The 12,597-nt window shown below is 39.6% G+C and overlaps 1 protein-coding gene across 1 annotated transcript; it reads right to left on the bottom strand.

Annotated features, from left to right (window-relative positions):
• Window positions 1-3,103: 3,103 nt before the first annotated feature.
• BRS3 (bombesin receptor subtype 3) lies at window positions 3,104-8,926 on the bottom strand. The gene is made up of 3 exons (XM_003812325.5): window positions 8,325-8,926; window positions 6,391-6,742; window positions 3,104-4,914 (listed from the first exon to the last, which is right to left on the bottom strand). The coding sequence occupies exons 1-3, from the start codon at window positions 8,756-8,758 to the stop codon at window positions 4,501-4,503; spliced, it is 1,200 nt and encodes a 399-aa protein (XP_003812373.1). The 5' UTR covers window positions 8,759-8,926; the 3' UTR covers window positions 3,104-4,500.
• Window positions 8,927-12,597: the final 3,671 nt, after the last annotated feature.

The raw sequence follows: 12,597 nt of genomic DNA, 5'->3' as shown, positions 1-12,597 counted from the left end.
GCCTCCTTCGCCCAAAGGCCCCTCCCCCGCTCAGGAACCGCGTCTTTTACTTGTTTCTTTACGACACCCTGGGATAGACACCGGATCTTGTTCATCTTGGTAGCCTAAACTCCTGGCACCGGCTCTGGTGTCTAATGCGGAATGAGCGAATGAATGAACGAATGAGGGGTAGAAGGGCCAACTTTCTTTTTCTGGTGTCAGCCTTCTCCTTTATCGGTCTCATACCTTCCTCTGGCTGGAGTTCGACTCCCTGGGAAGGATGGAAAGGGCAGCAGTTGCCTGCCTCTTGTACTGCAGATTTCAGTGGCGCTCGAGCTTCGAACTTGAAACTTAAGCATAAATGTAAACATCCCAGTGTAAACACCAGCTTTATTGGTCGGGAAACTCCGCTTCTTTGTCATTCTTTTAGAAAGACACAGCATACTTTTTGTTCTAAACAGAACTTTGTTTTCAGGAATTACACTCATTGCTGAAAAGGAAAAGGTCCATATTTTTAAGTTGGGCAGGTATTTATTGAGCCCCTACTAAGTGCAGGGCACTGCGTGAGGCTCTGGCGACCCAGGAGTCGACAAGACAGGCACAGCTCAGAGGAGACAGAATTAAGATGGTTGGCACCTGACAGATATGAGATGCTGGAGGACAGCAGTTCTCAAACTTTTTGGTTCCAGGTCCTCTTTACACTAAAACATTGAAAACCCCAAAAAACGTTTGTTTGTGGTTTATACTTACCAATATTTCTGCACAAAAATGAAAGCGGCTGTTAAAAAATACTAATTCATTAAAATAATAAGGAACCCATTAGTGTAAACATAAATATCATAACCCGGGCTTGAGGTCCGGGAAAACCTTACCAGAAAAAATTATTTCACTATTCCAGTGACCTTCACTTCTAAACATAGCAGTTGAGTACTACTTCTAGAAAATCCTGGCTCCCCACACACCAGTTGTGTGAATCTATGGTTTCAACGATAACAACAGTTTTTAATAGTTTGGGTTAGTTTTTTTTAAAATTACATTTCTTTTTCATGAAGTTCTCATTCTGGCAGGAACTCTTGGAGAACTGAATTTGTGTGCACTTTTATGATATAGGTAATGTGAGTTTTATTAGGCTTAAACTTTGCTAAATATTTTTTCCTGGATCCAAAAATAGCATACAGCTGTTTTCAGCAATGTGTTATTGGGCTCCCATTTCATTCCCGAGTTCACAGCATAGGTGATAATATGCGACACCACCCTACTGCACATATCATTGAGTGCCGGCTCTACCACAACCGTCTTTTGAGCAGGTGACTTAAAGGGTTCCTTATGCTTATGTCCCATGTCACCCAGCCATCCTGGCCCAAAGGCTGCCCAGGGTCTGTGTGGTGACCTGGCAGATAGCTCTGCATTCTAGACTGGATTTGACTGAGCCAGTAAGAACCTCTCCCAGAAAGTTTGAGTATGGAACATACAGGAATGTGGTCAGAGTAGCAAAGAAGCAAGGAGATACTCCCAGGGAAGGTAAAAGGCAGAACAGAGGCCTGCTGTGGAGAAGTTCCCCACGGGTGAGAGGAGCAGCTGAAGCAGCGAAGGAGGGTCACTGAGTCACCATACTAGTGAGGCAGTGGAGTTGAGAGGTACACACATTGTACCTGTAATGGAATTCTGTTTGGTCGTGAGAACTGACAGTTTATAATTGCACAATGCTGTGGTCTCTGTGAGGCCTGGTTCCTATTTTTTCTCATTTCCCTGCATATTCATAGAATAACTCCCTAATGACTGAGGTAATCTGAAAGCATCTCTGTCTTTGTAACCTGTCTTTTACAAGTTTTTTTTCTTGCAAGTTATAGAAACACACGAGGTAACAAAAAAAAAAGGGGGGTGGGTTATAAAGATAGGGGTGGCTACTGAAACTCCAGGACTGCAGTGTAGATGGGCCACATAAAGGGATGCTGGACCTAGGAAGAATCTACACAGCTGGCTTCTCTCTGAATATGTGCTTCATTCTTCCCTCTGACCTTTATATGGGGTGATCTGTGTTGTACTTCTGCCCTAATAGGCCACAGCCTTCTTGGTGGATAAATATACATTAACCTACAAAAGCAGAGACTGCACTCCAGATAGGACTCACCTATCTGGCCTAAGAACTCTTTCTGAAAAATTACTGAACTATACCAAATCAGATTTTTTAAAAATGGTCCCTTCAAGCCCACTCTGTCCAGGAATTTTCCTATCCCCACATCCTATAATCTCAAGGCTTAGTGGAACTAAAAAGACTTCTTTCTGACAAAAAGATCGATGAATTCCTGACCTAAGATGACTCAAACTGCAGAAATTCTGCAAACCCAAATTTGCTATTTTCAGCAGAAAAGCGAGTCGTAAGTGTTTTGTAGTGCTTTCACCTTCAATGATGAAGACTTACCTGCTGGACGTTTTGGTAATGCCTAACTTCGTGACTGTGTTTTCATGCTTTGTGGAGTATTACTGTATTATGTTGCATGTTTTAAGTCTTGGGTCAGGGAAGACCCCGAGCAACACTGAGATGTATACAGAATTTATTTTGTATGTATCCCAGCTATCCCCGCCATTTAGAATTCTCTCCAAAGAAATGAAATTTTCCATAGAAACATTTCTGGAACCACAAAAGTCAGTGTGAAAAAAATTGTGGCTATTAGGGCCTACTTGTAAGATTAGCCATGACAAGGATAATCTGTTGAAAAAGAGACCACCCTCTCAAAAATCAAAGCAAAGCTGTGAATTTTAAGCCAACTACAACTACGGATGGAAGGAGGCTGATGCCCTACACAGCCATTTAGGGAATTATTTTATATCCCTAACTCACCTAAGGATTGCTGAGAATGGAAAAAAAAAAGTTCTTTGAGTTCTAGTTTTATGAACTTCCAAAAAGCTGTCTTCACTTTTGTATTCTGGTACTTTTATCAAGTTATATCTGAAAAGTTATTAGAGTTTAGGAGAGTAAAGATGTAATTTTTACTCAGAGTGAGGAAAATAGTAAGATTGTTTTAGGGCTCTGTGACTTGAAAGTAACATTTTGGAATTAAAATGGGTTCCGTTATATTCTGTCAGAAATACTGTTTTTAGAATATAAAGTTACACAGAGTCATTTAAAACTTTATTTCATATTTGTTTTTCCACACGTGTTACAGTGTCCACTTTAAAACAATACTAATACAGTATCACACCCCCCGCCCAACTTTAAGTAAACCAATTTTACAGAAAGTTAAAGTCTAATGTTAATATGTATTACCTTTTGGAGCCACATCATTAGCAAAAGTTCACGACTCCACAAGCCATTTAAAGAAAGCTCAGCATTACCAAAAGCACACTCAAACATTGTTTTTTTTTAAATACAAATTTACCTATAGTGCCAAACATGTTTAAATTTGCTCCAAAAATTTTTCTGAAACCACAGGTCTAAATCTGACACGTCTATTGACAAGAGTTTTTTTTTTAAACAATAATTATTAACAAGTGAATGATGTTAGCAGGTAGGAGCACAGGATAGAAAATCAGAACTTTCCATCTGATTTCCATGGGCAGAGATTAATTAGGCCATACACTTAGAGTACTTAGGCACCCATTGGGTTTAATAAAGTCAAGCAGGAAGATGATCTGATCACAATTGCACACCCAGGGGTTAGGGATTTCATATGGTACTTCTGCATGTTTTTAGAAAGAGGGCACTGCTTACCAGAAAGAAACGAATTTCTGTAAAGGAAGAATTTCAGACACTGTGGCAGGTTTGCAGATTTTTCAACAGAGGTCCTCAAATGACACCATAAACATGACCACTTATTCTGCCTATGAATAAGGCAAGTTCCTAACAATATTTGTGAATGATAACTTAGCCCAGTTATTAATCCATGGCAGTTGTAAGTGTTGACCCAGTAAGGCAAGCACTGTGCCCCAGATCCTTACTCAGTGCTTTATATTCGCTGACTCCAAAACATTTTCATTTCAACTGCACAGATTCAGCTACAATGGAATACAGATTAATGGAAAAGGGCAGCCATTCTGTGAAGGTTTATTTTTAAGAAAATAGCCTAAGAGATGCTTTCTCTCTTTTGTGATCCCCTTTTCACATACAAAGTATCTCTAGATTTACACCACACAGTAAACACAAACACAATTTTATGCAAATCACAGTATATGAGGAGTTAGAAGCATCACAGATGTGATTAAACAACAAATGAGATTTTTAAGTTTCATCTTGTTTATTACACCTTCCTTCCCATTTGACTTCCCTTACGATTCACTGGCATATATAAACTTGTCTTTCTGCACTTAGTGGGGCTTCATTTTATTTAGAAAGCCCGATGACATTACTATTTGTACTTTGAAGAAAGTAATGGTTTGTATTTTACTTACTTATAGGGATCCTTCACTCCTAAGATTTCAACACACTTTTCAAACAACAAAAATCTGGACACCATACACCTACACACAGCTTAGAGTCGGATACACACGCTGGGAGGAGAAGCAGCATTTTTCCTTGAAAAGCTAGAATCTGTCCTTTGCCTGCTTCACACTACACCCAGTGAACGAGGTCACACTAATTTCAGACATCTGTATGCTCCCAGTGCCCGGGACCGTTCCCATCACAGCCAGGGTGGTAAGAGAGGTGTCAGCAACAGGAGGCTCAGGCCGCTCCGCCTTGCAACAGAACAACTGAGCTTTAAAATGCTTCTGGAAGCTTTTGCTCAGCCAGTAGAGAGCAAAGGGGTTTACGCAAGAATTGCTGAAAGCCAAAACCCGAGAGAAAATGGTGAAAATGAAATGCATGGCAGAGGGGTCTACATAGGTTTGAGAAGTGAATGAATGGTAGAGGTACAGGAGGTGATTTGGCAACCAGCAGAGGGCAAACAGAGCCACCAACACCAATACCGTTCTGGCAATTCTCTTTCGGGATTCAATCTATAGGGGGAAGAAACATAGCAAAAAAAAAAAAAAACAAAAAAAAACCACACACAAAAAACAACAACAAAAAAAACAAAACATTTAGCTGTGAGAGATTTTAAAAAGTTATCCTATAAATTTACATAGAAATTTACAGTTAATTACAGCTGATTTCCCTTTGAACATGCATTTGTATGCTAACTGGCTGGGATGTGCAGGAAGTCAGCCTGTGACTATATAACACAGCAAGTCAATTGGCATGGTAACCTCTGATCTTGGACTCATTAACTCTAATTCAGAGATACCTTTCCCCCTAATTTCGAGATACTCTAGGATGTCTGCAGTTAACTCGAAGAATGCCGTGGAATTCTCCAAAATTTACTGTAATTAAAAACAGAGAGACGCTATACAAAATTGCTTTCACTGCATCAGCAGAAGCTGACTAGGTCAGAATATTGTTTTGAGGTCTATGAAAGTTGCCAAGCTGGTAACTAAAATTGTTTTTACTCTATAGGAATTCTAACCATATAGTCAAAGAAGTAAATCCAAAATGTGCTGTCCTTTTTATGTGAAGATAATCCTACCTACATCTATTAATAAGAGAAATGAGCCAAGTTAGGTGAATATATAGCCCGTGGTCACAAATAGAGCAAAGGTAACTGGTTCACATGGGTATTAAATATGCAACTTCAGTCTCATGAGCACCATTGTTAAACTAACTGAATGGACTAGCTCTAAAAAAGGCACAGTTCTCTGCGTACCGATCAAGGGGTAAATGGAATCCTCTCTCCCCCTTCCCAGAGGTTAGAAAAATATTTTTAATCAAATGGAACTATGTTTTGGCAACATTCCTTTTATTCTGTCCATATTTATGAGAGGGAGGGTACACGTGGCTCTTGCAGTGGTCTTAATCAAGCTTCTGTGAGTCACTGTGTTCTCGTGCTACTTGCATTCCACTCTTTCCCCTCACTCCTCCCCACCTCAGTTTGCTCATCTGTGTGTAAGTGGCTTGCATTGAATAGTGTTATGGATTCTTGCCAGTTCTATATGCTATGTATTTTTATTCTGTTACACTTTCTAAAACAAAGATGCTTTTCTTCATAGTATCATCTTATGCAGTGTTCCCCACTATTCCATGGGGTAAAAAATTTTGACTACTCTCAAACTTCAATTGTCCCCTCTCTAATAGTAGTAGTCTTACCATTTATTGAAATACTTACTCTGCACCTAAGCATTTCATCTATATCATCTAGTAATCATCTTCATTTTACAGATGAGGAAACCGAGGCTCAGAAAGGTTAGGTAACTTGCTCAAGATTACTCAGCTAGTACGTGATAGAACTGGGATTCAAACCGGAGCCTATGCTCATAACAAAAATACTACACTGCTATTGCATTTATAAACAGGAAGATACACAGTTACTCACTGTGCAAAAGTAGGAACTTCACTTCTAAATTCAAACTAGATTTGCATGAGTACTGATTAATACATACCTGCTTACGGGCATGGCTTTGTTCCTCAGTAGGTATGTTCAGGGTGCTTTTGTAAAGGGTCCTAGCAATCAAGGAATAGTAGACAGAGATAATAGAGAGTGGAATAATGTAGAACACTAAGAAGCACAGCAGAGAATGTATTTCTTGCAAGAGCTTCTTAGAGACAGGATAAGAGGTACATGATTCAAATGTCATATTTTTATTGGGATCTCGAAAAGTGTATACATTTGAAAATATAGCCTCAGGTAGAGCAAATATCATAGACACGATCCAGACGCAGCCAGCTTTTACACAAGTCTTCAGGATGGCATTGGAGGGCTGTCGCTCAAGTGGCTTCACAACTGCCTTGTATCTAGAAACACATAATCAGAGGCAAAGGTCCAAATAAATGTCAAAGTTACCAAATTTTAGGGTGAGAAGTGACCTTAGTGGTCATCCAGTTCTACCCTCCGTGCATATGTGTATAACCAAGTCAACGTTAACCAACTAGAATTGGCTATGGTTTTAAATGCACATAATACATCCCAATATTTTTATTTATGCTAATCACCTTTTCCATTATTCACTCCTATGAGATATTCCAGATTTGCAATTTTATAATTTTATGTATAGACTCTCTATTTAGGACAAATAAACATTTATCAGCATGACTTTATGTGTGACTGAGAGTAATTCACCACCTGTGTATTACCTTAAGTGTAATACACTTAAGGTACCTAAAAGACTTCTTTTGTATAAGTGACTGATGTTAAACTGAATTAATTTTCCTTTCTTCATGAGTGAACAGTTATCAACCTTCCTAGAAGAGAATTCCAAGGGTTTATATGGTAAAGAGGAGAGGATTAATTTCTTCCCCGTTTGTAAGTGTTAATTCGTTGCCCAACCTGATCAGTGGACAGATTTAGGGCGAGGCAAAGTTGCAATCAGAAGTCCTGTGCCGGTACAGAGATACCTCCTCATTCAAACAAATCCACCTTAAAATCTACAGTCATTAAGCCAGTCTGCCCTCAAATAGAATATAAGACCAGTCAAAGCAAAAATCATAAAAAGACACAGGGAAAGGTTTTCCTCCTCTCAGATTCTAGAATCTGAAGAAGCTATTCCTTCTGGTACTGCCAAACATCGATTACTTACAGGAATCTTGCAGGCTTTGTAAAGCATCATTTTTAACATTTGGAGCCTCAAATTTTTCATGTTTTTACAGTTATTCTACAATAGGAACACAGAAAAACAGAGTACTTGGACTGAAAATATCCTAACACAGAATCTGAACACCCTGACTGCAAGAGGATCTCACATGCTCTCTCCACAGAGCTCTAAAAGTCAACCAAGATTAATTTATTTCTCTGGAAATGATAATGTCACTGAATGCCTACAGAGAAAACAAGTAGAATTACGTGATGACATTACACTAAGTTACCAGGGAGTTGAAAACCTCACCGTTTTTCTGCCATTAGCTAATTTGATGAATTTCAAATAAATTAGATGCCTGTGTCTTTTTACCACTCTTCCGATATACAGTTATACATATGTGGTCAATTTCACACCTATCCTGGTTTTCATGTTGACTATATTGCACCACTAGGCTGCACTAATGTATAAAGCATGAATTTTTTCCTTTACACCTGGAACAATTTGCTTTACTTAATAAACTGGAGAAAAATAAAAACCCCGTTCAGTATACTTCTGAGCAAACAATAAGAATAAATTATCCATAAAGCATGCAATTTCAACTTCTCCTCCGTGCTAACACAGAAATTTTAACATTCTTACACTAACTTTTATTTTAAATGCCACCAGATTTTCCAATCTCACATCCACGTTACAGAGTGTGAGAAAAGCAGAATAGTAGCCAGTAAATGCTAAGTACAAGCTTTCCTTTCTTTTTGCCCAATTTCACATCCTGGCAAATATAATGGAGAAAAGAAACTCACCTGTCAGCGCTGAGAATTGTTAATGTGAACACTGACACACCAACAGAAGTGAGCCGGATGAAAGAGAGCACCTTACAACCAATTCTTCCGAACAGCCATCCTTCTGCAAGGTAGTGAGTTGCATCCACTGGCACACAAGTTAGCAGAAGTAAAAGATCTCCAAAAGCCAGGCTGGTGATGAAAATATTTGGAACTGTTTGCATGGATTTGGTCTTGAAAAAGACTTTGATGAGAATAGCATTTCCAAGGATGCCCACTGAAATGATCACAGCATAAGTAATATAGATGGCACACAATGCTTCTATTCCTGGAGAGTTGTCCCCGCTCCATCCTTTATTTGTGTTATCGTTAGAAACCACAGAGCTTGATGATTCTGTGTCATTTGTGATTGAAATTAAAGTCTGATTAGGTGAGTGAGGCTGCCTTTGAGCCATTTCTTCTGAAGACTGTGTCTTTAATATTTCTTCTTCTCAGTTCAAATGCAGTTGATTGTCACGTCCAATGCCTACGTCTAGTAACGAGATGGTATTAGGAGAACAGAACAGAACAGAATGGGAAGAAAATCCAAGACATCCAGATACTCCTTTGCTTCAGTTCTGTGTGTCTCCCAGCATGCTTGGCTAAATGCTTACCCATCTGGCACTGAAGAGTAGGAGGTGGAGTTTTATTGGCGTGTCCTGTCATAAGGAGAGGGAGGGGGCTGGGGAAATGCTCTGCAGTTGCTTATTCTTCCCTGTTGGGGAATCTTGGGACCAACTAGACCCTATTAAATCGTCTTATTTATTATTAGAATCACCCTGTTTTCATATCTACCCAGGATGGTCTATATAGGTTTTGTCAATTTTTTTAAAGAAAAAAACCATTTATCCCCCTGCAATCACATGGTAGTCTAGTGCATTTTGTTTTACATGATAAATAAGTGTGGGTGTCCCCTGAAGCACAACCTTGAACCCACTCCTCAAAATTTAATATCAGAGAGATGGTGAAGCAACAGATCATTTACACTTCAACAGGGTTTATGTCACCTCCAAGGAGTTATCATTCAGGTCACTTGGGCTTAATACCTAGCTCTGTCACATGGTAAACCCCAACTTTGCAGTTATCTAGGCTGTGCTGTACAATATCAAAACAACCTTTTTAAATTTTTTTTTTTGAGATGGAGTCTCACTCTGTCACCCAGGCTGGAGTGCAGTGGCTCGATCTCAGCTCACTGCAACCTCCACCTCCTGGGTTCAAGCAATTCTCCTGCCTCAGTCTCCCGAGTAGCTGGGATTACAGGCGCCCGCCACCATGCCCGGCTAATTTTTGTATTTTTAGTAGAGACAGGGTTTCACCATGTTGGCCAGGCTGGTCTTGAACTCCTGACCTCAGGCAATCCGCCTGCCTCAGCCTCCCAAAGTGTTGGGATTACAGGCATGAGCCACCACACCCAGCCAAAACAACCTTTTAAGAGATGAAAAATCCAGGCACAGCACCAGTTGCTTTGTCTCTAAATGTCCTAATAAAACCACTTTTACTGTTTGACTGTCTGTTTTAATGCCATGTTTTCTTTTAAGGGGCTGTTTAGGATTTTTCTCTCTAGAAATGGTTAAAGGGAACCTAACCTGCCTTATTCCAAAACAAAACAATAGAGAACATCACTGCTCAAGCTCCTGACACAAAAGAACTTTTAAGAATGAAAATCATCATTTGCAGATGAAGAAATGAAATAGGTGACTCCAGGGATGATGGGCATGTAGATGATGTTTACATCAACTGAAAGAAGTACACATTTAAGGCAACCACCTCAGTACCAGCCAGAGAAGCTACTTTTTACAGAAAACATAACCATGTGCTTTATATGTATGTGTTTGTGGTGGGGGCACTGTTTGGGAGCAGGAAGCTAGCAGTTGGAGTGTAGTTACTAATTGAAGCTGCTAAGAAATATTCTCTGAAATTATCAAATGCAATGCATAATCTCTCAGCTAGAAACCATGTAGTGAGATGTTCATAAATATAACCATATTAGAAAGTAGTCTGGGGAGCGAAGTGAAAAAGAGCAAAGTATTTGGCTAGCTAATGAACAGGGGGAACAACAAAGGTTGTTCTTTATACTTAGTAGGGGCAATCAGTTCTTCAGAGAAAGTGAAGTGGATGAATTGAATCAATTACCTCCTTAATTTCATGAAGGGTGGAAGACAGATGTGGTTTAAGTCCCCCAAACCACACCTATCCCCCACCCTTTATAAGTTATTGCCACAGCTTGAATCACTCAGCTAAATAACTGCCTTTGATGGGAATGGGGGTGCGGGGGAGTGTTTGCATAAACCCAAGTTCCTAAGCTTTCAGATATATACACTCTAGTAATTTCATACACTGGGCTGGTTCTTTAAGATTGTCTCTACAGAAAAGGGCTCCTTAAAGGGTTCACATCTTGTTCTCAGCAAACTAATGATAAAATCTCCCTGGGACTCCTGTGTATCATTTACCAAGGAGCAAACCATGTCTTCCAATTCACACCACAGCCGATCTCCACACGGCACTGTTTTGTAAGTTCTGTAATGCTTGCATGTGATTTCTGAGATTATCTGAATTCCCAGATCTCACTCATGCTTTCAGCAGGCTGCAGCCACTGGAATACTTTTTCTTCTCCCTCTTCCTTCTGATCAAGAGCGGTCAGGAGAGAGTAGTTGTACTGGAGTAGTACTGGAGCGGTGGGGGTCTTAGATCTCTAGAATTCCAGAATCCCAGAATATCAGAGATGGAAGTGACCCTAGACATGATCAAATCAAATGCTCTCATTTTGCAGAGGCAGAAATGAGGTCCAGAGTAGGGAAAGTATCTCACCCAAGGTCTCACAAGTTCTCAACAGAAATAAGATGAAACAGATTCTCTTTGGCTTCTGAAAGGTTAAAAATCAGTGACAAGAGCTGAAAAACACTCAGTTCCTGACAATGAGCCATATTTGCTCATTTGGCATTGTAGGCTTAGGTTTTCTGCGTGTTCTATTAACCAAAGAACAAGAGATTTCCAGGCTAACCAGTGATTCATGATAGATAATTTAAATGCATTTGCTTTTGTATCTCTTTTACAACCTTATAATTCACTAGCAAAAGATAACCATGTCTTGTTAATCATTTTTAGCTAGGCACTTGGCCTATACAAAATGATGAAATCCTTTTTTGTTTTTAGTACATAAGTGGTCAATATTATCATCCAAGATTTTCAAAACAACTACTTGGTTTTAGATTAAGGAATTGTAATACAATCCTAATGCAGCTTTTTGACTCAGAAAAGTATTAGAAGTTGAATGAATAAGTTACCAATTTTCTGAAGTTGTGTTTTCTGGTTCACAGCCCAATTTAGTTGGTGTTGTAAAAATGTTTTTTTAAGTCTCTAAGGAGCTGGGCATCTAAGGGTGCTGAAGAAGCCTTCTCTACCTCTCAGGTGGTGGGGAGAGGGGTTAGAAAGCAACTGCCAGAGAGAAGCTGCCAATTTGGTTCTAAGATTCTCGGCCATCAGTAAACAGGACAGTGGTTCTCAAATTTTGGCTTGCCCCAGAATCATCAGGAAGGCTTATCAAAACACAGATTGCTGGGTCTCACCTCCAGAGCTTCTGATTTGGTAGGTCTGGTGTGGGACCTGAGTATGTGCATTTTGAACAAGGTCCCAGGTGATGAGGATGCTGCTGGTTGGGACCACACTCGAGAACCACTTAGGATAAAAATAATTCAGTTCTTCCAAGAGGATCATGGGGTTTTTTTTTCCTGATACTGAGGTGCAACAGATATTTCTGTGGGTCTTCATTAAAGAAAAAGGTACTCTCTGCTGTGATAGATATGTCAAAAACCTTCCTGGAGCTGGCTGTCCTCCCTATATATCTCAATCCCTGGTAAGCCAGATTCACTGAACTCTTGGGCATCTATGCCCAAATCATCCAGGGTGCTTGGGGTGATCTCTCCAATGGGAGAAAGATGAAGTGCATAAACTTTTTGCCTCTTACTCAATTTCAAAATCTGTTTGTATATTTAAGAACTGAAAATTGAATGACTAGAACTCTCAATCTTTAAGTCTCTAATGATCAAGCTTTCTTCTTTTATACTTTTGCACTAGGAAGTCGGATGGATTTCTTTGTTATAGATTAATTGGGTTAGATCAATTATAGGATAATATAATTCGACATGTGGGTGTGTTTGGAGCTATGTAATAATTATTTCTGTTGTCACAGAGTTCTCTTTCATTACTTCTGGTCCTAAAACCTGATTGGTACAGTTTCATATTCCAAGGGGAGCTT

This window comes from Pan paniscus, chromosome X (genome assembly GCF_029289425.2).
Source record: "Pan paniscus chromosome X, NHGRI_mPanPan1-v2.0_pri, whole genome shotgun sequence".
Classification (NCBI taxonomy): Eukaryota; Metazoa; Chordata; class Mammalia; order Primates; family Hominidae; genus Pan; species Pan paniscus.
Note: the sequence above shows the minus strand (reverse complement) of the source record. Positions and strands in the feature narration are given on the sequence as shown.

Coding starts and splice junctions, on each gene's coding strand:
- BRS3 (XM_003812325.5), bottom strand. CDS start 8,758: ATGGCTCAAAGGCAGCCTCACTCACCTAATCAGACTTTAATTTCAATC. Junction 6,743..8,324: donor ACAATTCTCAGCGCTGACAG/GTGAGTTTCTTT, acceptor ATGTGTTTCTAG/ATACAAGGCAGTTGTGAAGC. Junction 4,915..6,390: donor AAAGCCATGCCCGTAAGCAG/GTATGTATTAAT, acceptor TTCCCCCTATAG/ATTGAATCCCGAAAGAGAAT.